The sequence below is a fragment of the Orcinus orca genome, chromosome 5, assembly GCF_937001465.1.
Source record: "Orcinus orca chromosome 5, mOrcOrc1.1, whole genome shotgun sequence".
NCBI lineage: Eukaryota > Metazoa > Chordata > Mammalia > Artiodactyla > Delphinidae > Orcinus > Orcinus orca.
In genome coordinates, this window is record NC_064563.1 from 83,691,900 (window position 1) to 83,718,367 (window position 26,468).

The 26,468-nt window shown below is 45.7% G+C and overlaps 1 protein-coding gene across 7 annotated transcripts in view; it reads right to left on the reverse strand.

The window, feature by feature from the left end:
• Nucleotides 1-300: 300 nt before the first annotated feature.
• PLA1A (phospholipase A1 member A) overlaps nucleotides 301-26,468 on the reverse strand; it is a 34,094-nt gene continuing 7,926 nt past the window's right edge. For 2 of the 7 annotated variants that reach the window (XM_033403296.2, XM_049710155.1), the window contains exons 2-10: nucleotides 23,951-24,128; nucleotides 23,317-23,425; nucleotides 22,175-22,276; nucleotides 19,640-19,729; nucleotides 9,992-10,159; nucleotides 8,524-8,613; nucleotides 4,946-5,054; nucleotides 1,382-1,546; nucleotides 301-706 (exon numbers count right to left, since the gene is read on the reverse strand). In XM_033403296.2, coding sequence (XP_033259187.1) covers nucleotides 622-706; nucleotides 1,382-1,546; nucleotides 4,946-5,054; nucleotides 8,524-8,613; nucleotides 9,992-10,159; nucleotides 19,640-19,729; nucleotides 22,175-22,276; nucleotides 23,317-23,425; nucleotides 23,951-24,128 — 1,096 coding nt within the window. In that variant the 3' untranslated portion in view covers nucleotides 301-621. Of the gene's footprint in view, nucleotides 981-1,381; nucleotides 1,547-4,941; nucleotides 5,055-8,523; nucleotides 8,614-9,991; nucleotides 10,160-19,639; nucleotides 19,730-22,174; nucleotides 22,277-23,316; nucleotides 23,426-23,950; nucleotides 24,129-26,184; nucleotides 26,387-26,468 lie in introns of those variants that run through there. The other 5 variants (XM_049710153.1, XM_033403294.2, XM_004278524.3 and 2 more) reach the window with 5 other exon arrangements.

A 26,468-nucleotide genomic window follows, 5' to 3' on the forward strand; every position in this document is an offset into this window, starting at 1 on the left:
TTTCCAATTGCTACTTTTTAAAAAACATTTATTTATTTATTTGGCTGCCTTGGCTCTTAGTTGCGGCGCGCGGGGCTTAGTTGCCCTGCGGCATGTGGGATCTTAGTTCCCTAACGAGGGATCGAACCCGCGTCCCCTGCATTGGAAGGCAGATTCTTAACCCCTGGTCCACAAGGAAAGTCCCACAATTGCTATTTTAATATAGAGAATTCAGCATCTACTGTTTTCTCCAATCCCACAGACTGTAAATTACCTTTTCTGTACATAACAGAATTCCGTACCAATAAAACAAACGATTCAGATATTCCATGGAGTTTTATTTGAAAAAAAAAAAAGAGCCTTTTTCCTGCATATGTTTCTGTTGAATCCTAGGTACAGATGTCCAAGGATATGGGGCAATTGCAGTTAAGTATGAATAGGAAAGTTGAAATGGTATCTCTGTAAGCTTCTTTAAATTCACAATGGAGATAAAGCTCTGTAAAATGAGCTCTCTCTCCTCTCTAAGGTAGCTAATTATGGGGAAAATAACCAAGACTTTTGTGTTCTTTCTTAGTAGTAATGGCTTAGAATAAGTTGAACCGCCACCCCCAATCCAGGGAGATGTATCCTGCCCTTATATAACTATATACAGGTTATTTTCAGGTCATGAGAAACAGTCTCACTTGCTTGTAAGTTCACTGGCTCAGGTAAGCAGACGGTCCTTCTACTGCAAGAGAAGAGCAACAAGAGGGTGTGTCCTCAGGGCAGGTTCCTGATTGGTCGGGAGAGAGGGCTCAGAGTTGCGTGCGCCTGTGTTTCCGTGATGTCAGGTGAAAGAATTCTACAATCGTCTATGGGATGATTACTCTTGGATTACCAGGAGCCCACTCCTGTCCTCTGAGGGCCAGGTGTGGTAAGACTAATACTCTAAATGCCTACTAGAGGTGGGGTAAAGGGGACAGGGATTCTGGATCCACACCCATGACTGTGACCAGTGGAGGCTAAAGAAGAGGAAATATGCAATGAGCAATGTTTGTTCCAATAAAATCTTACAGAGAAACTAAGTATAGCAGGTAATAAAACATATATGTATATATATAAATATATATTATATATATTGTATGTTATAATTATCTATACATATTTAATATATATATTTCAGATAAAATGGAGTTTCTTATATTAAAGTGGGGATGGGGAATTAAAGTCCAACCTCTTTGTCTTCTTAGCATCCCAACCCAAGATGGCCCTGCAGGAGGTTCAGGAAAACCCTGGGTCTTCTGTCACCTCCGCATCAAGGAAGCTCATACCCGTGATGAGATTGCATCTCAACAAGTGTCACATCTAAGGTCAGGATTGATCCTTGTGGGTGTGTCTGGGGCGGGGTGGATACGGGGCTTACTTGTCATGGACGGGCAAAGGAGCAGTGCAGAACATCCCGATAACGATAGTCCGGTCTTTTTTCCAAACTCGGTTGGAAGGCTGAAACTTGAGTTTCACCTGGTTTATCTGGCACTGAGGGCTGGGGTGAGCTATGATTCCTTTCCCGTGGCGTTGCTGTCTAGGTCTGTAAGGGAAAGGCAAAGTAACTTACTGTCGCACACGTTTGGCCTTTGCCTCCCCTTGGCTCCTAAGGGCTCTGCGGGTAGCACGGTCAGTTAGTTCCTGGAAGGTGGGCTCCACGGTCCTCTGCATCACCCTCACCAGCCCCTCAGCCCACACCCTCACAGCTTTGAATGTGATGCAGAAAATAGGTGTTGCTTTTTGAAAGTGAATAAGTGGACCCTGCAGCGAAATAGTAGCCCTTGTATTTTCACATCTAGGAAAGGGTCCTAGTTAGTGAAGAACTGAATTCAGGTTAGTGAAGATCTGAATTCTGATTAGTGAATATCTTCAGTCTCAGGTCCATCTACCTGGAAGTAGAGGTCTCTTCTAGGATGTTCAGTTCCAAGAAGTTTGTGTGAGGACTACTCTATTTTAGACTGAGTATGAAAGTGTAGATGGAAACAAATGAACAAACAAACAACGGGCCTCGAAGCCAGACAGAGCTGCGGTGGAGTCCAGGTGTAGTCTCCTCCCAGCTGTGGCTTTGGACTCACACAGCCCTAGGTCTAAGCCCCAGCCAGCCCCCCATGCCCCGCCCCCCTGTGCCCTGCTCTGGCCTGCTCCAGTCCCCTCTGGGCTCAGAAAGAGGGACTGTGAGAAAGAGGGAGAGCCCGGAAGGCGCTGCTTTCCCCTCCGCGGTGGCACTGGGTGTTGTCTAAAGTGAGCATGGTTTCCCTTTCCTTTCTGGCCTCTTCATACTGATGAAATGTCTTCTTTGTGTACTTTCTAACCCAGGATTAGTCATATAGTTTGTTTTGTCCTTTTGAGGAAGATTCGGTAAAACTTTGTTTAAAAGCTGTCCCGTTTTCTTCCCTTCTCTCTCTCTCTTTCTTTCTTATTTTTTTATTTTATTTTTTTTTTAGATTTCAAAAGTGTTTTGAAGTATTTCAGAGGAAAAAATAAGAAGATTATTCACTTTAAGAGTCTGCTTGGATGGAGAGCTTGCAAACTAGAAGGGCTACAAAGGACACTGTGAGTGAGTGGCCTGGGGACTTGGCCCAGGTAAATTTTCTAATTGGAAGGAAATCTTGGGGTTTCACAAAGTTATAGAAAGTAGGGGAAAGACCACACATAAACCCCCTCCCTTCTTTTAAATTTCTGTTCTGCAAGAGGAAACAAGAACCAAGGAATTGAAGATAATCATGTTCTGATAGCCTTCTTCAAAACAATAATGCAAATCTCTTTGGGGAGAAAACAGAAGGAATCTGTGGATGTCCATTCCGATCACTCAGGGAGCTTCTAACAGTGTAGTGGTTGAAGCCATACCTGGAGATTCTACTGCTACTGGTCTGGAGTGGGGCTTGCTGTCAGTATTCTTTAAAGCTCTCCAGGTGGTTCTAACAAGCAGCCAGAGTTGTGTGTCATTGTCATGATTCCTGCCAGTGTCGGCTCATCTACCAGTGGGCTGGAAAGGTGATAAAAACACCCTTGCAGAAGTAACGTGACCTTGAACTGATCTAATGAAAATTACTCAGCTATAATCTGCAAGGCTCACGTGGGCACCCCAAGATCTGTGTGGGTGTCCTGACTGCCTGCTGTCCTGTGCTGTGCGGCCTGGGTGAGTTGGAGCACTGCCTGGTGGGAGAGTGTCTGGGAGCCCAGACGGGAGCTCCTCCCAGCAGAAACTTGTCTTTCCCTGACAGCAGTTAATATCCATCACTGCAGCCTGAGAAATGTTTCCAAACCCAAATCTGATCCCATCACTCTCTTGTTTAAAATTCCCAGCAGCTCTCCAAACTGCTCTCAGGATAAAACCCCAAATCCCTACCCTGTCCTTCCAGGCGTGGCATGGTCTGACCCTGACTTGCCCCTCCAGCCTCCTCTCCCCATGCCTGGTCCCACTGCTGTCTGCTCCCCATGTCATATCTCACTAACCCCTGGTCTGGGGGGAAGGATCCTCCAAATCCTTCAGATCTCAACTCAAACATTGTTTCTTCACACTTGGTCAGGCTCTATCTTATTTGTTCTCGTAGCCCCTGCCACTGCTGACAATTGTGCATTTCTGTGTATGGGCACTGGTCACGTCCCTGTTTGTGCTCCATCTATCCCCCTGCAAACCACACTTCTCAGGCTCCCCTGCACAGGCGGGACGCTGCTTCAGGCAGTGATTTGGAGGAGCTGCATTTCCTCCCTGCTTCTCACTCCTGCCAATCATTCCCACCCTGCACCGCCCATCCCATTCCTTGTTCTACCAACACCACCTGGCTTTGTCCCTCGAGCTCTGGGGTGGAGTGACTCCTTTTGCTGATCTCTGCATTGCCTCCCCATCCTCCTTTCGGGTTTTCAGTTCTCCCCACACTTTTGTAATTAGCTCTTTGTGTTAATTTCCTTCTATGGGACTGCCTGGCTTGGGCTCTGGTTTCCAGGCTGAGCCCTGACTGAGACAGTGATTTATCTGATTAGTCTGTCTCCTGCTGGCTTGTGAGTAACTAACCAATGACTTTTTTTTTTTTTTTTTTGCAGTACGTGGGCCTCTCACTGCTGTGGCCTCTCCCATAGCGGAGCACAGGCTCCGGACACGCAGGCTCAGCGGCCATGGCTCACGGGCCCAGCCGCTCCGCGGCATGTGGGATCTTCCCGGACCGGGGCACGAACCCGTGCCCCCTGCATCAGCAGGCGGACTCTCAACCACTGCGCCACCAGGGAAGCCCCCAATGACTTTTTAAAGAAACATGCACCACTGCTGCTGAGTTCCTGTCCCCTGCCAGGCTTACGGCTCCCTGCAGTTGAGGCTCTCTGCCTGCTTACCTCAAGCCTGGTCTCACCAGCTGCGAGGCCCAAGTGTGACCCAACAAAGAAAGGAAATCAGCCCCAGTTCTAGGGATTGGCACCACTCAGCATCAACCCTGCTGGTCCTCACCTTGCACTCATTTGCTAACTGACCCTCTGCCTGAGAGTCTGTTCTAGAAACCCATCTAGTACTGCCCCCCTCTCCTCCCATCCCTCTGCCCAGGAGTAGGTGCTTCCCAGGCTCTGGCCAGCCCTCCCTGGGCCAATGGCTGAGGCCTTCCTACTTGCTGACATCCCTAATGACCCCTGCCTGGATTCCTGATGCTGTTTCCTATCAGGGACCCAATCCCCAAACTCTCCCCACCTGTTGGGACATTCCATTACTGCTGTCTGCCTGCTTGTCTGCTATTGTCTGAATACACTATACTTGGACCCAGTACTGATCCTGAACCTGGAACAGTTGCCCAGCCTGTATCTGTGGGTCCATCTGTGGCAGGTGCCACCCTCACCCCCCTCCCCAGCTCAGCTGGCTCCACCCACCCATCAGTGATCACACAGTGCCTGTCCTGGCATATATGTGCATGTATGTAAATGGAAGGAGAGAAGCCAGCCATGTGGGACACTTACGTACATGGTGATCGTGACCGAGGAGGTGACACTGCTGCTAAGGAAGGTGACCGTGATGCAGGTGTCCTGGTTTCTCAGCTTCAGCAAGTAAAACTCCACAAGGCTGTGATGCACTAGGAAACCAAAGCAGAGCAGATAACTGGGCCAGAGGTCAGTGGGTGCAATGCACAAAATGTCCCAGAGAGCAGCAGGGCAGTTGGGAAATCTCGCTCTCGCTCTTAGCAGCTGTGTGACCTGGAGCAGATTACCTGTTGTCGCAGGTTCTCAGCTTCCTCTAGTGTAAATTGGGATAATAAATTACCTACCCCACAGGTCTGAATGAGAATTAAATGCGTTAATGCATATAAAGTCCTTAGACAGTGCCTGTGCCTAGGAATCATTCAATACATGAGAGTTTTTATTATTACTTGTAATCCTAGAATGTGCCACTCTTTGGCACTGTGTCACTCTTTGTTACCAACGAGTGACATTATCCTGATGGTGTGATTTTGAAAGAACCAAAAAGGGTCTATCTTATACTAAACAATTAACTCATAAAATAGAGCAACGCCCCTCCCCCCCTTAGCATACCCCCTGTGTCAGGGAACCCACCATGTGTGCAGGAGATGACTACTGCCCTCCCTGTGGTGGCTGGGTGCCTGTGTGGCATCTCCACCTGCTTGGGCAGCACAGACACCGAGGCTCTCAAAGCCGGTATTTTCGACACAGACTGGCTGAGCAGCCTGGTTCACGGTGATATCCCCAGACCTGCTGCCCCTTTGGCAAGAGAGGTTAAGAAGGGTTACAGCTTCCCCAGCACCCCATCCTTTCCTCACTAAGGGGTAAGCCCATCTGGTGGCACCATGCAGTGACTTCGGTCTCCGAACATTTTCACAGACTCCTTTGGTGGTTGGGACATAGCTAGAGCTCTGCCCTACCTGTACTTTTTCGTTTGTCATGTTTTATGGGTGAACATTGGGAGGAGGGACTAAGTGAATTTAAGGAGAGTCAGCTCTAAGTTGGAGGAGTGATGTGGTCCATCGGGGCTCATGCGGTTAGTAACAGGACTCACTGCCAAGAACCCACAAGAAGACAAGGGAGCGCTACGTGCTCCCCGCTCCACAGAGCGAAACGTCAGATGCCACGTCCCTTCTGTCTCTCTTTCTCAGTTGTTTATTACGGATGCAGATTGTTATGTTGATGGGCAAGGGCTGAACTGGAGTGGATATTTGCAATGTGGAAAAACGGCTAACTTACATAGCTTTAGGAATTTAATTCTCTGGGCTGAGTTTGATATATTATATCGCTTCTTCCTTTATCAGCATGTATCACTGATTAAGAAAGTTTCCTGAGGTTCTGCTTCTCTCTTCTCTGATTACCCTGAAAGCCCTAGGAGGGCCAGGTCTGCTAACATTTGGTGGGTAGGAGCTGGTAGTGAAATCCGACCTGCTTGGGGACATGACATGGGAAACAGCCCATGAGCCCTGGATGGTTTGCCAGGGGAAATGGGTCCTGGGCCAGGCCTGCTGCTTACTAGTTGTATCGCCTTGCCTAAGTCACTGAACCTCTCTGTGCCTCAGTTCCTTCATCTATAATCAATAACCCCCAACATCACCTCACAGAACATGATGAGGATTAAATGAGGTGATGGGGAGAAAACATTTTGGGTGAAACATTGCTCTACAAGAGAAAAGTAATATTGTGAGAAAAATGATTTTTTGGAGAAGATTCTCTGTCCATTCTGGTGCCTGCCTGGCAGAGGCCAACGGTGACTGCAGGCCAAGAGTGCTGGGTGATGGGAGCTCAGTGCCATGATGGCTTGGGAGTGGGTGAGAGCGGGAGCTGCCAGGTGGGCTACCCGGTGGGTGCCCCGTACCTCCCACCCCCAGGAGAGGATGGGTCCAGCTCTGATGCTCAGAATGGAAGGCTCAGAAGAGGCAGGTCCGCTGAGGTTTTTGAACAGACACAGCCATACTTCTGGGGGAATGGGGAGGGAGTCTCACAACAAAAATGAAACAGTCAGAAAATGTATGGCCTGGTGAATCACCCTTAGCAGGGACCTAAAAATGCCTTTAACTTCCAGGTGTTCCTCAGGCTCCCTGGCTATGCGGACAGAGAGGAGCTGTCGCGAAGCTGCCCTGGAGCTGGAAGTAGAAACGGGATGTCTGGTTCCTGCAGCCCCACCTCCGACCCGGACAAAGTCCTCCCTCAGGCTGACCTAACTGAGAAATACAGCTGAAAAGAGCAGGTTCTTGGAAGAGGGGACAGAGACACAAGTATGGAGGCAGATGATGACCTGGAAAAGGTAAAGGTTTTGGAGTCAGAAGACCTGGAGTTGAATGCTGACCTCTTCACCCACCCACGCAGCCTTGGGCACATCACCGCTTGGGGCTGGGTTCTCAGATGAGCTGATACATGTGGAAAGCCCACAGGTGACTCTTGTAACCCACTTTATTCCTAAGAAGTAGCCACGTATTCTCTCTGGCATGAAGTTAGAAACACCCCCACCTCATCTCCCAAATTCTCCCGTTGACAGAGGGAAGGGAGTTATTACTTACTGAGTTCCAGTCACTGTGCTGGTGATTGTGTACTATGTATTTTATTTTATCCTCACAATTGATTCTTTGAAATAGGTACTGTTATTTTTCCCATTTTCCACATAAGTCTATAGAGGTTCAGAAAGGTTAAAAAAAACTTGTTCCTGATGACACAGCTGGTAAATGGAGAAGCCGAGATTCAGATCCAGGTCTGGGTGACCACAGAGCCTGAGCTTCGAGCTCTGTCTCACACTTCACCAGGCCCTCTAGTACCAGGAAGGTATAGCCACAAAGACCCCTCCACCAACCAACCAGACACCAGCTGATCAGAAAATCATTTAGAATTAGGTGATCATATAATGTCCCCTCCAAACCAGCGTACTTCTATTCTGAACACACAATGAACCAGGATAACAGGATAACAAAATCAGGAAGTATAGTCAACCTAGTTAAGATGCAAATAGCATAGGGAAGGAGGATGGTTCAGCCTGTAATGTATGTCATAGATACTAAGACGCCCATTTCTCTCACATTAAACATCTCTCACAATCGCTGGCATCTTAGCTTCAATGAAATGCAGTGGTTAGGAGCCATAGTAAACAGCTGGAATATGTATATGAAGGTTCAGTATTCCTCGTGGACCCCGACCTAGGAGGGCTGCCAGAGTGGGAGACACATAGGATGGGCAATAAGGAGGGGGAAATGCATGCAGGAAGGAGAAATCCAAAAGGTACTCCCAAATACCACTCCAGAGAGAACCTACACTGGAAGGCAGGTTTCCATGGTGGGGTGGGGAGGAATGAAGACCAGTGTACCGACAGTAAGGTAAGATGCCGCCAAGTTTTCATCCACAGAGCAGTGGTTTGGGCTAGCTCTGAAAAGTTTTGGTTCTATCTAAGACCAGTAGCTGCTGTCCCCCACCTCTCCCTTCCCATGACATTTTTGCCCCAGGTCTTCACCTCCCACTTCAGCTACCATGCTGGGCTGGACACAGCCCAAGACAGAGCCCTGGACTCAGCTGGACAGCACACTGGCAGAGCTGAGCAGCTCATTTGCCCGCACTCACCGCAATATGGAGCCGTGGAAGTGGTCAGGAGGTAGACCTTCACTTCCTTGGGAAGTGGCTCTATCTTAACACCACCTTGTTCCACCAGTCCTAGAGATAGAGAAGCAAAGACAGCAGAGCCCTGAGGAGGCCATTTCAGGGCTCCACGGCACCCAGCCATGTATCGATTAATTCATGCACCCATTTATTCCACAGACAACTCCACTGTATACTCATGATGCGCCGTGCCCTGCGGTGAGTCCTGGGATACAAGCGACCCCATCCAGATGGGAATAAACATACAGGTAGACAACAAATACATTCTGCAGATTGTCTGGCCCATTCCCAGGGAGTATTTATAAGAAATTTGAAATGATGTCTTCAACTTGCAAAACAATCTATATGACAGTTGTTTTAGTGGCGTTTGTATCCTGTGCACTGGAGCACAGGGAGGTGCTTGAGCTGAAGAATAGTGGTTGGCAAGTCAGAGAAGGGCATTCCAGGCAGAAAGTACAGTCTGGGCAAAGGGACACAGGGTGAGGAAACATGAAATACTCTTGGCGGTATAAGTAGTTAGCATCCCTGTGGTGTTTGGAAAAAAGGGAAAGGCTAGCGAGAGATGAGGCGGGGCAGTGTGAAGTGGTTGTTAAACCGTCTGGTCCATCACATCTGTGGGAAACAGTGACATATGCCCGATGAGTAGGAAGTAATATTGATTCGCTTTATTATGGGAAACCACCCCTTCTTTAACATTTTGTCAAGCTGATATTAATTTCATTTCTATAAGCAATGGCAGGCTGCTGCGGTTCTGAGTGGCAGCCAGGAGTGGGAAGTGGGAGAGTGAGGGAGGGGGAAGACCCATTTACACTACCCAGGCGTTTTCCTGGAGCCCTCCACACTGGATGACCCCAGGATTTTCACAGCCATGATCTGCACAGGGTGAGTTGAGGCTGGAGCCTCAGCCTTCCTGAGCCCTTCTCTCCAGACTGGCCTGGATCATCCACGAGTGTGCCCAGGCCACTCGGCAGTTAGGAACCCCTCCAGCCGGCATGAGGTCTCACACCTCTAAGGTGGGCACAGTGTGCCAGCCTTGGGGATTTACAGCCTATCAGGAATTGGAGAATGGCTGGCCTAGCGAGGAAGACCTATGGTGAGCATCGGGTCTGAGAGTGGGTACAGACAATCTGGACTATACCAGTGCTTCTGGAGAGCATCCTGAGGCTGGACTTACCTGCCAGTGCCTGTGTGTGTGGGGGGGGGTTGTGTGCAGAGCCAGTATGGCATCAGGCAGTGGTATAGAGGGTGAGGGGTGGGACGCAGAGAGCTAAACACCACCTTCCAGGTGAGGACAGGCTGAACGACTCATTGCTTAAGTTTTCTTTACCCTGCTCGGGTAGACCTCTTGACCATAGGAGATCAGGACTTAAAGAGGTGACAAGATTTGAACTTTCCCCAAACTGTCAAAGGAAGCCAAAGGGGTAGCGTTTACCGATCCTTGGACAGGAAAGCAGAAAAGGGTTGAAACAATCCAGACAGTGTCCAGCAAGGAAGACCTTGTAGCTGGTACAAGGAAAGGCCATCAATGGACAGGAATTCTCCAGGGCACTGATGTAGATGTGCACAGCCCTCATGTGATCACAGATCAGATAACTGTAGCCTGAACAGGGCAAAAAGAACACAACGAAGGTTTCAGTTCAAGACAAATGGAAACTCCCTCCATGCTACTTACTGTAATTTTATTGAATTTTATACTCCAACAGGCTATAAATACGTGGGATGTCCCTGGAGCCACATTTTAAAAATATTAATGAACATGGTTACTACACTCTCACTTTTCTTTTTAACTTTCCTGGGTAACTTAGTTAATTTACCAAGAAAATTGTTTACATACACACCCATTCTTCCACGATCATAAAAACTCTCTTTAAGAAAATGGGAACATACAGAGAGCTGGCGATCCCAACCCTCCCTCTCAAAACGGATATCTGTCTGCACATTTTTACCTTCTTCAGCATCACCCACACAACCAATTTTTTACAACCTCATTATACACAACCCAGCAACAAGACAATCAAGGGAGTCCCCCGCAGTTCACAGTCCATCAATGAAAGCCAATGCGTTAGACCTTCAAGATGGCAGCGTAAGACACGGAGATCAACTTCCTCCCCACAAATACATCAAAAATACATCTACATGTGGAACAACTCCTGTAGAACACCTACTGAACGCTGGCAGAAGACCTCAGACTTCCCAAAAGGCAAGAAACTCCCCACGTACCTGGGTAGGGCAAAAGAAAAAAGAAAAAAACAGAGACAAAAGAATAGGGATAGGACCTGCCCCTTGGGAATGGATCTGTGAAGGAGGAAAGGTTTCCACACACTAGGAAGCCCCTTCACTGGAGGAGACAGAGGGTGGTGGGAGGGGAAGCTTTGGAGCCACAGAGGAGAGCACAGCCACAGGGGTGCAGAGGGAAGAGTGGAGAGATTCCTGCACAGAGGATCGGTGCTGACCAGCACTCACCAGCCTGAGAGGCTTGTCTGCTCACCCGCCAGGACGGGTCAGGGCTGGGAGCTGAGGCTCAGGCTTAGGTCAGATCCCAGGGAGAGGACTGGGGTTGGCTGCGTGAACACAGCCTGAAGGGGCTAGTGCACCACAGCTAGCCGGGAGGGAGTCCGGGAAGAAGTCTGGAACTGCCTAAGAGGCAAGAGACCATTGTTTCGGGGTGCACGAGGAGAGGGAATTCAGACCACCGCCTAAACGAGCTCCAGAGACGGGCGCGAGCCTCGGCTATCAGCACAGACCCCAGAGACGGGCATGAGACGCTAAGGCTGCTGCTGCAGCCACCAAAAAGCCTGTGTGCAAGCACACGTCACTATCCACACCTCCCCTCCCGGGAGCCTGTGCAGCCCGCCACTGCCAGGGTCCCGTGATCCAGGGATAAATTCCCTGGGAGAACACATGGTGCACCTCAGGCTGTTGCAATGTCACACTGGCCTCTGCTGCTACAGGCTCACCCTGCATTCCAATTATAACTACTGTACCCCTCCCTCCCCACAGCATGAGACAGCCAGAGCCCCCTAATCAGCCGCTGCTTCATCCCCTCCTGTCTGGGCAGGGAACAGATGCCTGAGGGCGACCTACATGCAGGGCCAAAACCAAAGCTGAACCCCAGGAGCTGTGCAAACAGAAAGGGAAATTTCTCTGTGCAGCCTCAGCAGCAGAAGATTAAATCCCCACAATCAACTTGAGGTTCCCTACATCTGTGGAATACCTGAATAGACAACGAATCAACAAAAAATTGAGGCGGTGGACTTTGGGAGCAACTGTAGACTTGGGGTTTGCTGTCTGTGACTGATTTGTTTCTGATTTTTATATTTATCTTAGTATAGATTTTAGCACTTGTTATCATTGGTGGATTTGTTTATTGGTTTTGTTGCTCTCTTGTTTTTATTATTATTTTATTATTACTTTTTAAAAATATATTTTTTTATTTTATTATTATTTCTTTCTTTCTTTTTTTCTCCCTTTTATTCTGAGGTGTGTGGCTGACAGGGTCTTGGTGCTCTGGCCTGGTGTCAGGCCTGAGCCTCTGAGGCGGGAGAGCTGAGTTCAGGACACTGGACCACCAGAGACCTCCTGACCCCACGTAATATCAATCGGCGAGAACTCTCCAAGAAATCTCCATCTCAATGCTAAGACCCAGTTCCACCCAACAGAGCTGGGCATGGCATAGGGCATCCAGCAAGCTCCAGTGCTGGACGCCCCATGCCAAACAACTAGCAAGACAGGAACAAAACCCAACCCATTAGCAGAGAGGCTGCCTAAAATCATACTAAGTTCACAGACACCCCAAAACACACCACCGTACACAGCCTTGCCCACCAGAAAGACAAGATCCAGCCCCACTCACCAGAACACAGGCACCAGTCCCCTCCACCAGGAAGCCTACACAAGCCACTGGACCAACCTCACCCACTGACCATAGACACCAAAAACAACAGGAACTATGTACCTGCAGCCTGCAAAAAGGAGACCCCAAACACAGTTAAGTTAAACAAAATGAGAAAACAGGTATATGCAGCAGATGAAGGAGCAAGGTAAAAACCCTCCAGACCAAACAAATGAAGAGGAAACAGGCAGTCTACCTGAAAAAGAATTCAGAGTAATGATAGTAAAGATGATCCAATATCTTGGAAATAGAATGCAGAAAATACAAGAAACATTTAACAAGGAACAAGAAGAACTAAAGAGCAAACAAACAATAATGAACAACACAATAAATGAAATTTAAAATTCCCTAGAAGGAATCAATAGAATAACTGAGGCAGAAGAACGGATAAGGGACCTGGAAGATAAAATAGTGGAAATAACTACTGTAGAGCAGAATAAAGAAAAAAGAATGAAAAGAATTGAGGACGGTCTCAGAGACCTCTGGGACAACATTAAATGTGCCAACATTCGAATTATAGGGGTCCCAGAAGAAGACAAAAAAAAAAAAGGTCTGAGAAAATATATGAAGAGATTATAGTTGAAAACTTCCCTAATATGGGAAAGGAAATAGTTAAGTCCAGGAAGTGCAGAGAGTCCCATACAGGATAAATCCAAGGAGAAACACGCCAAGACACATATGAATCAAATTATCAAAAATTAAATACAAAGAAAAAATATTAAAAGCAGCAAAGGAAAAGCAACAAATAACATACAAGGGAATCCCCATAAGGTTAACAGCTGATCTGTCAGTAGAAATTCTGCAAGTCAGAAGGGAGTGGCAGGACATATTTAAAGTGATGAAAGGGAAAAACCTACAACCAAGATTACTCTACCCAGCAAGGATCTCATTCAGATTTGATGGAGAATTAAAATCTTTACAAACAAACAAAAGTTAAGAGAATTCAGCACCACCAAACCAGCTCTACAACAAATGCTAAAGGAACTTCTCTAGGTAGGAAACACAAGAGAAGGAAAAGACCTACAATAACAAACCCAAAGCAATTAAGAAAATGGTAATGGGAACATATGTATCGATAATTACCTTAAATGTAAATGGATTAATTGCTCCAACCAAAAGACATAGACTGGCTGAATGGATACAAAAACAAGACCTGTATATATGCTGTCTACAAGAGACCCACTTCAGACCTACAGACACATACAGACTGAAAGTGAGGGGTTGGAAAAAGATATTCCATGCAAATGGAAATCAAAAGAAAGCTGGAGTAGCAATTCTCATAGAAGACAAAATAGACTTTAAAATAAAGCCTATTACAAAAGACAAAGAAAGACACTACATAATGATCAAGGGATCAATCCAAGAAGAAGATATAACAATTGTAAATATTTATGCACCCAACATAGGAGCACCTCAATACATAATGCAAATGCTAACAGCCATAAAAGGGGAAACAGACAGTAACACAATTGTAGTAGGGGACTTTAACACCCCACTTTCACCAATGGACAGATCATCCAAAATAAAAATAAATAAGGAAACACAAGCTTTAAATGACACATTAAACAAGATGGACTTAATTGATATTCATAGGATATTCCATCCAAATACAACAGAATACACTTTCTTCACATGTGCTCATGGAACATTCTCCATGATAGATCACATCTTGGGTCACAAATCAAGCCTTGGTAAATTTAAGAAAATTGAAATTGTATCAAGTATCTTTTCCAATCACAATGTTATGAGACCAGATATCAATTACAGGGAAAAAAATGTAAAAAAGACAAACACATGTAGGCTAAACAATATGCTACTGACTAACCAAGAGATCACAGAATAAATCAAAGAGGAAATCAAAAAATACCTAGAAACGAATGACAATGAAAGCACGATGATCCAAAACCTATGGGATGCAGCAAAAGCAGTTCTAAGAGGGAAGTTTATAGCAATACAATCCTACCTCAGGAAACAAGAAAAATCTCAAATTAACATCCTAACCTTACACCTAAAGCAATTAGAGAAAGAAGAGCAAAAAAACCCCAAAGTTAGCAGAAGGAAAAAAATCATAAAGATCAGATCAGAAATAAATGAAAAAGAAATGAAGGAAACAATGGCAAAGATCAATCAAACTAAAAGCTGGTTCTTTGAGAAGATAAACAAAATTGATAAACCATTAACCAGATTCATCAAGAAAAACAGGGTCAAGACTCAAATCAACAGAATTAGAAATGAAATAGGAGAGGTAACAACTGACACTGCAGAAATACAAAGAATCATGAGGGATTACTACACGCAACGCTATGCCAATAAAATGGACAACCTGGAAGAAATGGACAAATTCTTAGAAAAGCACAACCTTCCGAGACTGAATGAGGAAGAAATAGAAAGTATAAACAGACCAATCACAAGCACTGAAATTGAAACTGTGATAAAAAATCTTCCAACAAACAAAAGCCCAGGACCGGATAACTTCACAGGTGAATTCTATCAAACATTTAGAGAAGAACTAAGACCTATCCTTCTCAAACTCTCCCAAAATATAGCAGAGGGAGGAACACTCCCAAACTCATTCTACAAGGCCACCATCACCCTTATACCTAAACCAGACAAAGATGTCACAAAAAAAGAAAACTACAGACCAATATGACTGATGAACATAGATGCAAAAATCCTCAACGAAATACTTGCAAACAGAATCTAACATCACATTAAAAGGATCATACACCATGATCAAGTGGGATTTATCCCAGGAATGCAAGGATTCTTCAGTATATGCAAATCAACCAATGTGATACATGATATTAACAAATTGAAGGATAAAAACCTATAATAATCTCAATAGATGCAGAAAAAGCTTTCCACAAAATTCAACACCCATTTATGATAAAAACTCTCCAGAAAGTAGGCACAGAGGGAACTTACTTCAACATAATAAAGGCCATATATGACAAACCCACAGCCAACATCATTCTCAATGGTGAAAAACTGAAACCATTTCCTCTAAGATCAGGAACAAGACAAGTTTGCCCACTCTTACCACTCTTACTCAACATAATTTTGGAAGTTTTAGCCACAGCAATAAGAGAAGAAAAAGAAATAAAAGGAATCCGTATTGGAAAAGAAGAAATAAAACTGTCACTATTTGTAGATGACATGATACTATACATAGAGAGCCCTAAAGATGCTACCAGAAAACTGCTAGAGCTAATCAATGAATTTGGTAAAATAGCAGGATACAAAATTAATGCACAGAAATCTCTGGCATTCCTATACACTAATGATGAAAAATCTGAAAGAGAATTTAAGGAAACACTCCCATTTACCACTGCAACAAAAAGAATAAAATACCTAGGAATAAACCTAACTAAGGAGACAAAAGACCTGTATGCAGAAAACTATAAGACACTGATGAAAGAAATTAAAGATGATACAAACAGATGGGAGACATACCATGTCCTTGGATTGGAAGAATCACCATTGTGTAAATGACTATACTTCCCAAAGCAATCTACAGATTCAAAGCAATCCCTATCAAACTATCAATGGCATTTTACACAGAACTAGAACAAAAAATTTCACAATTTGTATGGAAACACAAAAGACCCCAAATAGCCAAAGCAATCTTGAGAAAGAAAAACAGAGCTGGAGGAATCAGGCTCCCTGACTTCAGACTATACTACAAAGCTACAGTAATCAAGACAGTATGGTAGTGGTACAAAAACAGAAATATGGATCAATGGTACAGGATAGAAAGCCCAGAGATAAACTCACACACATATGGTCACCTTTTTTTGATAAAGGAGGCAAGAGTATACAATGGAGAAAAGACAGCCTCTTCAATAAGTGATGTTGGGAAAACTGGACACCTACATGTAAAAGAATGAAATTAGAACACTCCCGAACACCATACACAAAAATAAACTCAAAATGGATTAAAGACCTAAATATAAGGGCAGACACTATAAAACACTTTGGGGAAAACATAGGCAGAACACTCTATGACAAAAATCACAGCAAGATCCTTTTTGACCCATCTCCTAGAGAAATGGAAATATAAACAAATGGGACCTAATGAAACAAAAGCTTTTGCACAGCAAAGGAAACCATAAACAAGATGAAAAGAGAACCCTCAGAATGGGAGAAAATATTTGCAAACAAAGCGACTGACAAAGGATTAATCTCCCAAATATACAAGCAGCTCATGCAGCTCAATATCAAAAAAACAAACAACCCAATCCAAAAATGGGTAGAAGACCTAAGTAGATATTTCTCCAAAGTAGATATACAGATTGCCAACAAACACATGAAAGGATGCGCAACATCATTAATCATTAGAGAAATGCAATCAAAACTACAATGAGGTATCACTTCACACTGGTCAGACTGGCCATCATCAAAAAATCTACAAACAATAAATGCTGGAGAGGGTGTGGAGAAAAGAGAACCCTCTTGCACTTCTGGTGGGAATGTAAATTGATACAGCCACTGTGGAGAACAGTATGGAGGTTCCTTAAAAAACTAAAAGTATAACTACCATATGACCCAGGAATCCACTACTGGGCATATACCCTGAGAAAACCATAATTCAAAAAGAGTCGTGTACCACAATGTTCATTGCAGCTCTATTTACAATAGCCAGGACATGGAAGCAACCTACTTGTCCATCGACAGATGAATGGATAAAGAAGATGTGGCACATATATACAATGGAATATTACTCAGCCATTAAAAGAAACAAAAATTGAGTTATTTGTAGTGAGGTGGATGGACCTGGAGTCTGTCATACAGAGTGAAGTAAGTCAGAAAGAGAAAAACAAATATCGTATGCTAACATATATATATGGAGTCTAAAAAAAAAAAAAGGTTCTAATGAACCTAGGGCAGGACAGGAATAAAGACGCAGACGTAGAGAATGGACTCAAGGACACAGGGAGGGGAAAGGGTAAGCCTGGACGAAGTGAGAGAGTGGCATGGACATATATACACTACCAAATGTAAAATAGATAGCTAGTGGGAAGCAGCTACATCGCACAGGGAGATCAGCTCGGTGCTTTGTGACCACCTAGAGGGGTGGGATAGGGAGTGTGGGAGTTAGACGCAAGAAGAAGGAGGGGATATGGGGATATATGTGTACATATAGGTGATTCACTTTGTTATATAGCAGAAACTAACACAACATTTTAAAGCAATTATACTCCAATAAAGATGTTAAAAAAAAAAGAAAGGGGAAGGGTTGGTGTGTAAGCACATTCATTGTATTATTATTAACAACAATAATAAAAATTGGAACCCACCTAAAGAAAAAAAAAGAAAGCCAGGGTGTTGAGGTTCACCTCACCAAGTGACTGATACACTGAATTTGCCAAATGTCCCAATATAACAGACACTTGGTTTTCTGGTTATTGTTGTTGTTGACTATTTTATTTTATTTTATTTTTATACAGCAGGTTCTTATTAGTTATCTATTTTATACATATTAGTGTATATATGTCAATCCCAGTCTCCCAGTTCATCACACCACCACCACCACCACCCACCCCCACTTTCCCCCTTTTGTTGACTATTTTAAAATTTGTAATAATTCACACTGAATGAATTTGCTGTGGCTAAGAGGTCTATAATGAGCCATAACTCCAGGGTTTAGGGTCTTCAGACTCTTCTTTCACCTTGGGACCCCCTCTCTGGGACCAGAACCAAGTCTGAGCTGCTTGCTGACTTTCCTTGCCCCCAGAGTTGGAACACTGTCTATGGCCGACCTCCTTCTAGCTATAACAGGGAGCTGGGAGACACAGATTGTGTCTTCCCTTCTCAGATTGTGTTATGAAGAAAAAAAAGTGGCCAATTAAAATGCCAAAGAAATTTTCAAAAGCCATTAAAATCAAACCATCCCATCTGATCGGAATTGCTGAAAAATTTTATGAATTGTTAAAAGAAACATGTTTTTGGAAAATCAGTAAAGTTGGTAAGTTTGGATTAGTGGTTACTCAACACAGTGGTCAAAAGAATCCTTAAAATGTTAAAATTTTGGTAAAGCAGGAAAAGGTTAAAAACATAGTAATCAAAAATCAAAATGAGGGCTTCCCTGGTGGCGCAGTGGTTGAGAGTCCGCCTGCCGATGCAGGGCACGCGGGTTCGTGCCCCGGTCTGGGAAGATCCCACATGCCGCGGAGTGGCTGGGCCCGTGGGCCATGGCCGCTGAGCCTGCGCGTCCGGAGCCTGTGCTCCGCAACGGGAGAGGCCACAACAGTGAGAGGCCCGCATACCGCAAAAAAAAAAAAAAAAAAAAAAAAAAAAAAATCAAAATGAAATTCCCATATGAAATGTTGATAGGTTGGCTATATTCATAAGAATATAAGAAGACTACACAATCCTTAACGCTTAGCTGCTTTTTTTTTTTTTTTTTTTTTTTTGCGGTACGCGGGCCTCTCACTGCTGTGGCCTCTCCCATAGCGGAGCACAGGCTCCGGACGCGCAGGCTCAGTGGCCATGGTTCACGGACCCAGCCGCTCCGCGGCATGTGGGATCTTCCCGGACCGGGGCAGGAACCCACGTTCCCTGCATCGGCAGGCTGACTCTCAACCACTGTGCCACCAGGGAAGCCCCAACGCTTAGCTTTTGATAAATTTAAAATTATGCTAAGAATATATTCAATTAATATTTCCAAAAAGAACATTCCAGAAGAATACATTTAGAAGAGAAGAAATGCATATTCACTGAATGTATTCAAGAAGATTATCTTGAAAGCAATTTTAGAGAACTTAAATTTAGTTCGTTTGGGGAAATGGTCATGCACTGAATTGATCCTTCAGCTAGCTAGCTTTGGGCACATCAGTCTGTTTCTGCCACAGCGAGGCTCTGCAGAGGATGTAGCTACTGTGGACTCTGCCACAAAGTGGGGCCCAGAAAGAAGTTATTGGCTTGAGTGACGTTGGATCACAGCAGGGCCTAAGAAGTGAAGAGGGAGCCTAAATATGGAGCAGGCTTTTAATTTCAGGCACTCCTCCCCTAGAATACCTGGGCTCCAAAGACATCCATTTAATAAGTGCTGAGTAAGCTTGATGGGACACAGCAAAGGATACTGTAAGGAAGACCCCCTAGGCCCATACTGGCTGACTCAACACGAAGCCTGTTGGTAAATTCCAGCCTCTGGGGCAGCCATACATCAACTCTCTCTGGCTTTCTGACCTGCAGAAATGGAGGTGGGACAGCCGGGTTGGTCTTGGCCTCCGTTGACGTAGTAGTCCACATGTCCAACAGGAATCCGAATACCCAAATCTGCAAGGAGGCAGAACCCCGTTACCCTCTTACTGCAGGGGCCTATTTTCCAGGTCCCATAGCAGGGTCCACCGGCAGCAGAGCCTGAGGTCTGACCTTGGGGGCCCACCCCCTCTCTGTGCTGAATGGGTGCCCACTTCATTCCTAAGTGCTGGGAGACTACAGAACTAGCCCTCAGATGGTTTTCTAAACAGGTTTTGCCGTGCTGAAAGGAAGCTAAGAATAAATTTATAAGAAGATACTCATATTTGCCTAATAAAATCAAGAAAAATATCCCTTAATATAAGTTTTTATGAATCAGTAAATGTTATAATAAGTTCGGTAAATTTCCTTGTTGAATAGTTTCTATTTTGCTTCAAGTGATAGTTCAGATATGTGTGTGTGGGACCACATTTCCAGTCTCCCACATATTTTTGTGCTTTCATGACTGAGCAGAAATATAATCTGGCTACAAAGAGATGAGTTTGAAAGGCTGTAGCCTGCATCTCGTCATTGTGACTGTATCTGACCCCTCAGACTTGGTCAGATTCAGCTGCCAAAGACCCTGATTTTCTTGTTCATATTGTCTATCACAGTTGTAAGCAACTGAGCGTGTATTACTTGCTTAACGTCATCTATCCAGGGGTTAAGTGATGACCTAGAATTCATCCTCTCCCATCATCTGTCGGGTCAGCTCTACCTCCAAAATATATTTTGAGTCTTTCTACTTCTCTCCATTTCTACTGCCACCACCTTCACCCATGCCACTATTGTCCCCCTCACCCAGGCCAGCACTGCAAACACCCTCCAGTGAGCCTTCCCTTACTGCCCACTGGCAGTCCATTCTCTGCCCAGCAGCCAGAGTATTCTTTTAAGGAAATCCAAATCGCCGCCCTCTCCTCACTGATCATAGAATAAAATTTAAACTCCTCGCCATGTCCAGCCTGGTCCTGCTCCCTTTTCTCAGCACATCACTCACTGCGCTCTAACCACGTGGCTCTTCTGCCTGTCCCCACCCACAAGGCTTTCATTTTGGCTGTCCTCTCCCCCTAGAGTGTGCTTCTCCCTGTTTCCAGTACTGGCTCATTCTCATCCAAAAAGTCTCACCTCAAATATCACCTCCTTGGCCAGATTTCCCTCAATAATCCTATTTGAAGTAGACCCTGAACCTGCTGCTGAGTCACACTTCTCCCATATCCTCATTATCATAATCACAGGGTGGAATTATCTTGACTCCTCGCTTGTATGTAAGCTCCACCACAGCAGGGCCTTTACCCATCTTTTTTCCTGTTGTATCCCCAACACCAGCACAGTACCTGGCACACGTTAGTGCCAAATACTTATTTATTGAACCAATTAGTGAACGAATGCTTGCCGACTAGTTTGTAAGTTCCATGTGGGCAGGGATCTTATTTGGTTCCTTGTGCATTGTAGTATCCTCGGTGCCTGCTACATAGATCATAAAGACCGACTGAACAAATGGAATGCCTTATTTTTTTAAATCACATTAGGAAGTGGCTCCAACTTTGAAGGGGACTGAGAGGCCTAGCACAGGTAATCAGGGACCCATGAGTCACCTATTTAGCAAATTTAGGAATATAAGGCGTTAACCTTGTTAATTGACATGTTTAATTAACTTAATAGCTAAGCAGAGGGCTATGGGCTTTGGTTTCCTATCTGTGAAATGGAGGTGGCAAAGAGGGTTGAATAATATGATTGCATGAGTTTCTTCCAGAATCCTGAATCCGTGAGTCTTGAATGCTAAAAGAAGGCTTCTAGCCAAATGGAATGAGACATGGCCATCTCTCAGTTGAACTGCAAACTCTTCTGGTCAGAGACAAATGTAATTTCTTCTTGTATCCAACACACTGAGCATGGGGCCTGGCACCAGACTCTGTGGGTGTTTGACGTCGAGTAGAAATGAGGAGGAGTGGCCGCTGGTCAGAAGAGCTTAATTTGGTCACGATGGATTCAGAGCTGGGGGTTCTTGACTGTGCCACTCATTACTGGAGGGGGCAATTCTCATTCTTCACTAGACTGAGGGCTGGCCTTATCCTCTGGGGAGGAGGGAAGTCCTGATAGGTCTGAGTACCTGCCCCAGGAGTGGAATGCCCCAATTTCCTGGGGCCAGGCATGTTCACCCTGAAAAAGCAGAAAGACTTTCCCAGGCAGAAGTGCCCTCTGAGTACTACCTCAGACAAAGCTTAGTGTTGAATCAGAGTGAGACTCATGACCAAACAGTTTTGGTCCACAAATGAGAATCCTCCTTTCTGCTGCTGGCTAAAAATAAAATCATTCATCTCAGTCTTCAGAGAATGACAGAGCTGGAAGAGACTTTCAAGGTCATGCTAGTAAACTCCTCACTGCAACAGAAGCTTAGAGGGGAAGGGCCTCCTCCCAGGACCACACAGATAAATACCAGCCTCCTGGCCTCTGCCCTGTGCTCATTCCCCCACCCCAGCTCACTGTCCGTGTCTGTGTGGATGGCTTCCACAAACAGGGCGTCCCCAGGGTCCAGGCGCTCCTCCAGGCTGGCTCTTGTGTACTCCGGTCCAGCAGGGTCCAGGCCTGCAAGGACAGACATGTCAGCCACAGGAAGCCCCATGGACCCACTGCACACCTACATGGGCAACCCTTCCGGTTCGGATCAGAGTCCCCCAACAAGGACCCAAGGGCGAGAGAACTAGCTCAGGACTACCTTTCCCAGGAAGCTCTACTCTGTTGTCTCTAACCTCTCAATGACCCAGTTTCTCTGGCTCTGAAATGTGCTTGCTAACACCAACCATTTGTCAAGGATTAATGTCAGTATTATTAATCCTCAGGTAGTAATAACAACGGCTATAATTTTTTGAGTAGTTACTATGTGCCAGGCCTTGTGCTGGGCCCTTCCACACTTTCTAGTCCTTACAACAACAGAGCAAAGTAAATATTACTCTCCCCAGGCCTTAGCTTGGATCCCTTTTCCTCCTCCTCCCCAAAAGCAGACTGTGAGACAAGGATTTAAAGTGCAAGTAGCTTATTTGGGAGAAAAATCACAGAAAGCGTAGTGAGGGAGTGGAAAAATGAGTCAGAGAACGAAAGAAAATTTTAATGAATAGATTATCTCTTTGGGTCTCATCCCACTGGGGTCCCTCTGAAGGACTCTGTAGAACATGACTCAGAATTGTCTCAATGAAGTGTCAGGAAGCCAGGGTATTTACCACACAGCTCTGGTCCCTTATTGATTGAGGGTAGCTCCTGAAGCATAAAGTTCTCAGCACTTTGCAAGTATTTAGCAAAACTGTCTACAGGTGATTTCCATAGTGGGCCAAGGATATATGAGCTGTTACAACCCATTTTACAGTTGTAGAAACTGAGGCTCAGAAAGAAATACATGGCCTCTAACACTGACATTAGAGATCATGCAATAACAACACAATACCATTTTATCCAAAAGGGCCACAATAAGTAAATTTCAGTGGTGATCAATGACTTGATCATAAGAACAAAGGCCCAACACTTCCCTCTGCCTGCCTTAGCAAAGGCTCTTCCAGGTCATGATCTCTCTCTCTCTCTCTCTCTCTCTCTCTCTGTCTCAACCTGAGAGGATGGGCAGGGAAGAATGTTACCTGTGATCTGTCCCAGCTGGCCTTTGTAGAAATGTCCTACCATGCCCCCCACATGGGCCCCCAGGCTGACACCAATGATGTGGATTGAGGACTCTGACACACCCAGCACCTAGAACGGGTATTTACAGTGAGTTACATTTGTGTCACAGCAGCCCCTGGCCTTACAAGGATAACACTTTGCCCTGAGGCATCAGAAGCAGAAGGTCTTGGGCATGACACACCAGCCACACGTGCTTTGGGAAAAAGTGCAGAATCTCATCCTGTTAATCACTTGCCCTCTCCCTGGGCTCCCCACCTTGACAACCCACTCACTTTCCCTTTGGTGTCCAAAGTATGTGAGGCATGACCATGGCCATTTCCTCTTGAGGACCTAGAAGAGTCAGCCATTGGCACCTCTGATGTGACATGCAGTGGCATGTTTTACAGAGGAGCAAGCGGGAGGCTCAGAGAGGTTCAAAAACCTGCCCGAGGTCAGCACTGTAAGCGGCTAGGTTGAGATTTGAACCGAAGACCCACAGACTACTGGGTGGCTCTGCTTCCACCTAAAGCTCCTCCTCACATGTCACTTCCTTCTTTCTGACCCCTTGCTCCCCCGTAAGCAGCCAGAACTCACCCTAAGCTCTTCTACACCTACCAGGAGTTTACGGAGGAAACGGGAGATCTCGAGTCCCAGCTTAACCACATTTTCCACGGCTGAGAAGTAGACACCTGTAGAGCCATAAACCCAGTCCACAGCGATCACGTTAGCATCTGCTGCCTGCAGAAGGGCACTGATGAATTTGTCAATCCAGGAAGGCTTTGTTCCTAAAGCCCTAGATGGGGGGCCAAGAAAAGATAGGAAAATTATCTTCCCAGCCAGCATCCATTGTCATGGAAATTACAATGACATTTCTATAAATAGAACAAACCCAGAGAAAGTCACAAGTAAGGGGTGGGGGGTAGGGGGTGGGGTGGGGAGGGTGGGGGGTTGGGGGTGGGGGTGGGGGGGTGGGGAGGGTGGGGGTGTGGGGGCTATGGGCACTAAATCCTACAACATTTTGAGCATAAGGAGGACATAATCTCAAAGTTAGCAGGGCTCCTGACTGCACGTGTGGAGCCTGTGTGTAAATTATAAAAGAGTACCTTTGTTCCAGGTGGATGTAGCCTGAGGCCAGGGCTCAGAGCTCAGGTCAGAGTTCAGCCCTTGGCCCTCAGTCAGGTACCTCTGTGTAATGCATAGACCACACAAACCACTGCACTGACCCTGCTTGTGTTACTCATGGGAAAGAAAAGATAGCTTTGTGTATTAGAGTTAAGATTTGCAATCTTAATTCTCATTCTATAGTATAGGCACTTTCCTTGAGGATGTTTTCATTTACTCATTCATTCATTTACTCTTTCCTTCATTCAACAAATGGGCCAGGCAGTATGCTAGGTGCTTTGTGAGAAATAAAGAAAAATAAGATATATTCCTTATCCTTCTGGAACTTAGAGTATAATAGGACTTTTCTAGGAAAAGAGGAATAGGAAAAATTTCAGAGAGCTTTCCCAAGAGATTGGGAATGGGGAAGAAGTTTTCTCAATGGCCCAGAGCTTGCTTGCGTGGACAAGGGAGCCCAGACTGGGTGTATGCCAGGGAACGTGGCTTTGGGGCATCTGGGAGCGGGCAGCATAGTGAGGCTGCTGAGCTCTTCAGCTCCACTAGCTATCTCTGGGTTGAGGGCACACACTCAGCCTTGGGTTGTGGCTGAATGCAAGATTTGCCGGAGAAGAAACTTCGGCACAAGAGAGAGAAGGGATGCCTGAGGGAGGATGTGGCTGGGACCTGGAGTGAGGGACTGGAGAGGCAGAGAGAACCCAGAGATGAGGAAATGGTGACCCTTTGTGCAGTGCCCTGCTGTCCACCTCTTCATCAGGGCCCCCAACTCCAGCTGCTCCATAGTGCTACTCTTTCACCACGTTCTCTCCCTCTCTCCTCTCACCAACTTTTTTCTGTTTCCGGCATTCTCAGTGGGCTTTGGAGAGAAGATGTTGGAAGGAAAGGTGATGATTAAATTGGGACTCAGAGACTATGCATTACAACAAAATTTGGCCTGCAGGCCCTCAAAGAAGTTGAAGAAGTGTGTAGCGCCTGAGAAACGCTAACCTCTGGGAGTGATGGAAGTGGAAGTTTCTTAGGTCATGAAACCCAGGAAGAAGAGAAGAAGAGGAGATAAAGCCCTGGATAAGGGCTTCCCTGGTGGTGCAGTGGTTGAGAGTCCACCTGCTGATGCAGGGGACACGGGTTCGTGCCCCGGTCCAGGAAGATCCCACATGCCGCGGAGCGGCTGGGACCGTGAAGCATGGCCGCTGAGCCTGTGCGTCTGGAGCCTGTGCTCCGCAATGGGAGAGGTCACAACAGTGAGAGGCCCACGTACCGCAAAAAAACCCAAAAAACCCTGGATAAAAACACCACGATGTTACCCCTGAGTGATTGCACAAAGCTTACGACCTCACTGGCTGAGATGAATCATGCAACCCACACTTCAGGGAGGAAAGGATCACTGAGACCATCTCTACAACTTCCCTTTTATTCAGATATGGAAACCGAGGCTCCGTGTGCTAAAGTGACTTGCCCAGGCTCACACATATTTACAGTTGGAGAGTGTGTCCAGGGTCACACATATTTACAGTTAGCAGAGGAGTAACGTATGTGACCAACAAGAAAGAACAACAGAATGTGTGTTCAAGCTGCTATGAGACATCTTCAAAGTCAGCAGGAGGTGAGCAATGGGACCTGTGACAGGCAGTAAATCCATTTCTCCTTTTGCTCCCCACTAACTTCCTATGGCATTATGGTCACTTTCTAGCTCTTAGCTGAGGTGATCCTATTGGTTGGTTGGCTCCCACCTGAATCCATGGATAACTAGCTTGGTTCCTAGAGTGGCATTGAACCCCAAGTTCCGGATGTCACTACTTTCTTCCACGAGCTGCCCACAGAGAGGATCAGAAGGGGTGAAGAGGAGAAAGTGGGCTTTGAGATTGGTGCCTTGGAGAAGATTAGCATTCTGGAAGTCAGTGCACTTTGTCTGTGGGGTAGGAGGTGCATCTCCTAGAGGAAAAAACAAACAAACAAATAAAAACCCAAGAAACATCCAAGGTGAGGTCATCTGTTCTTAAAAGGAAAAAAGGTG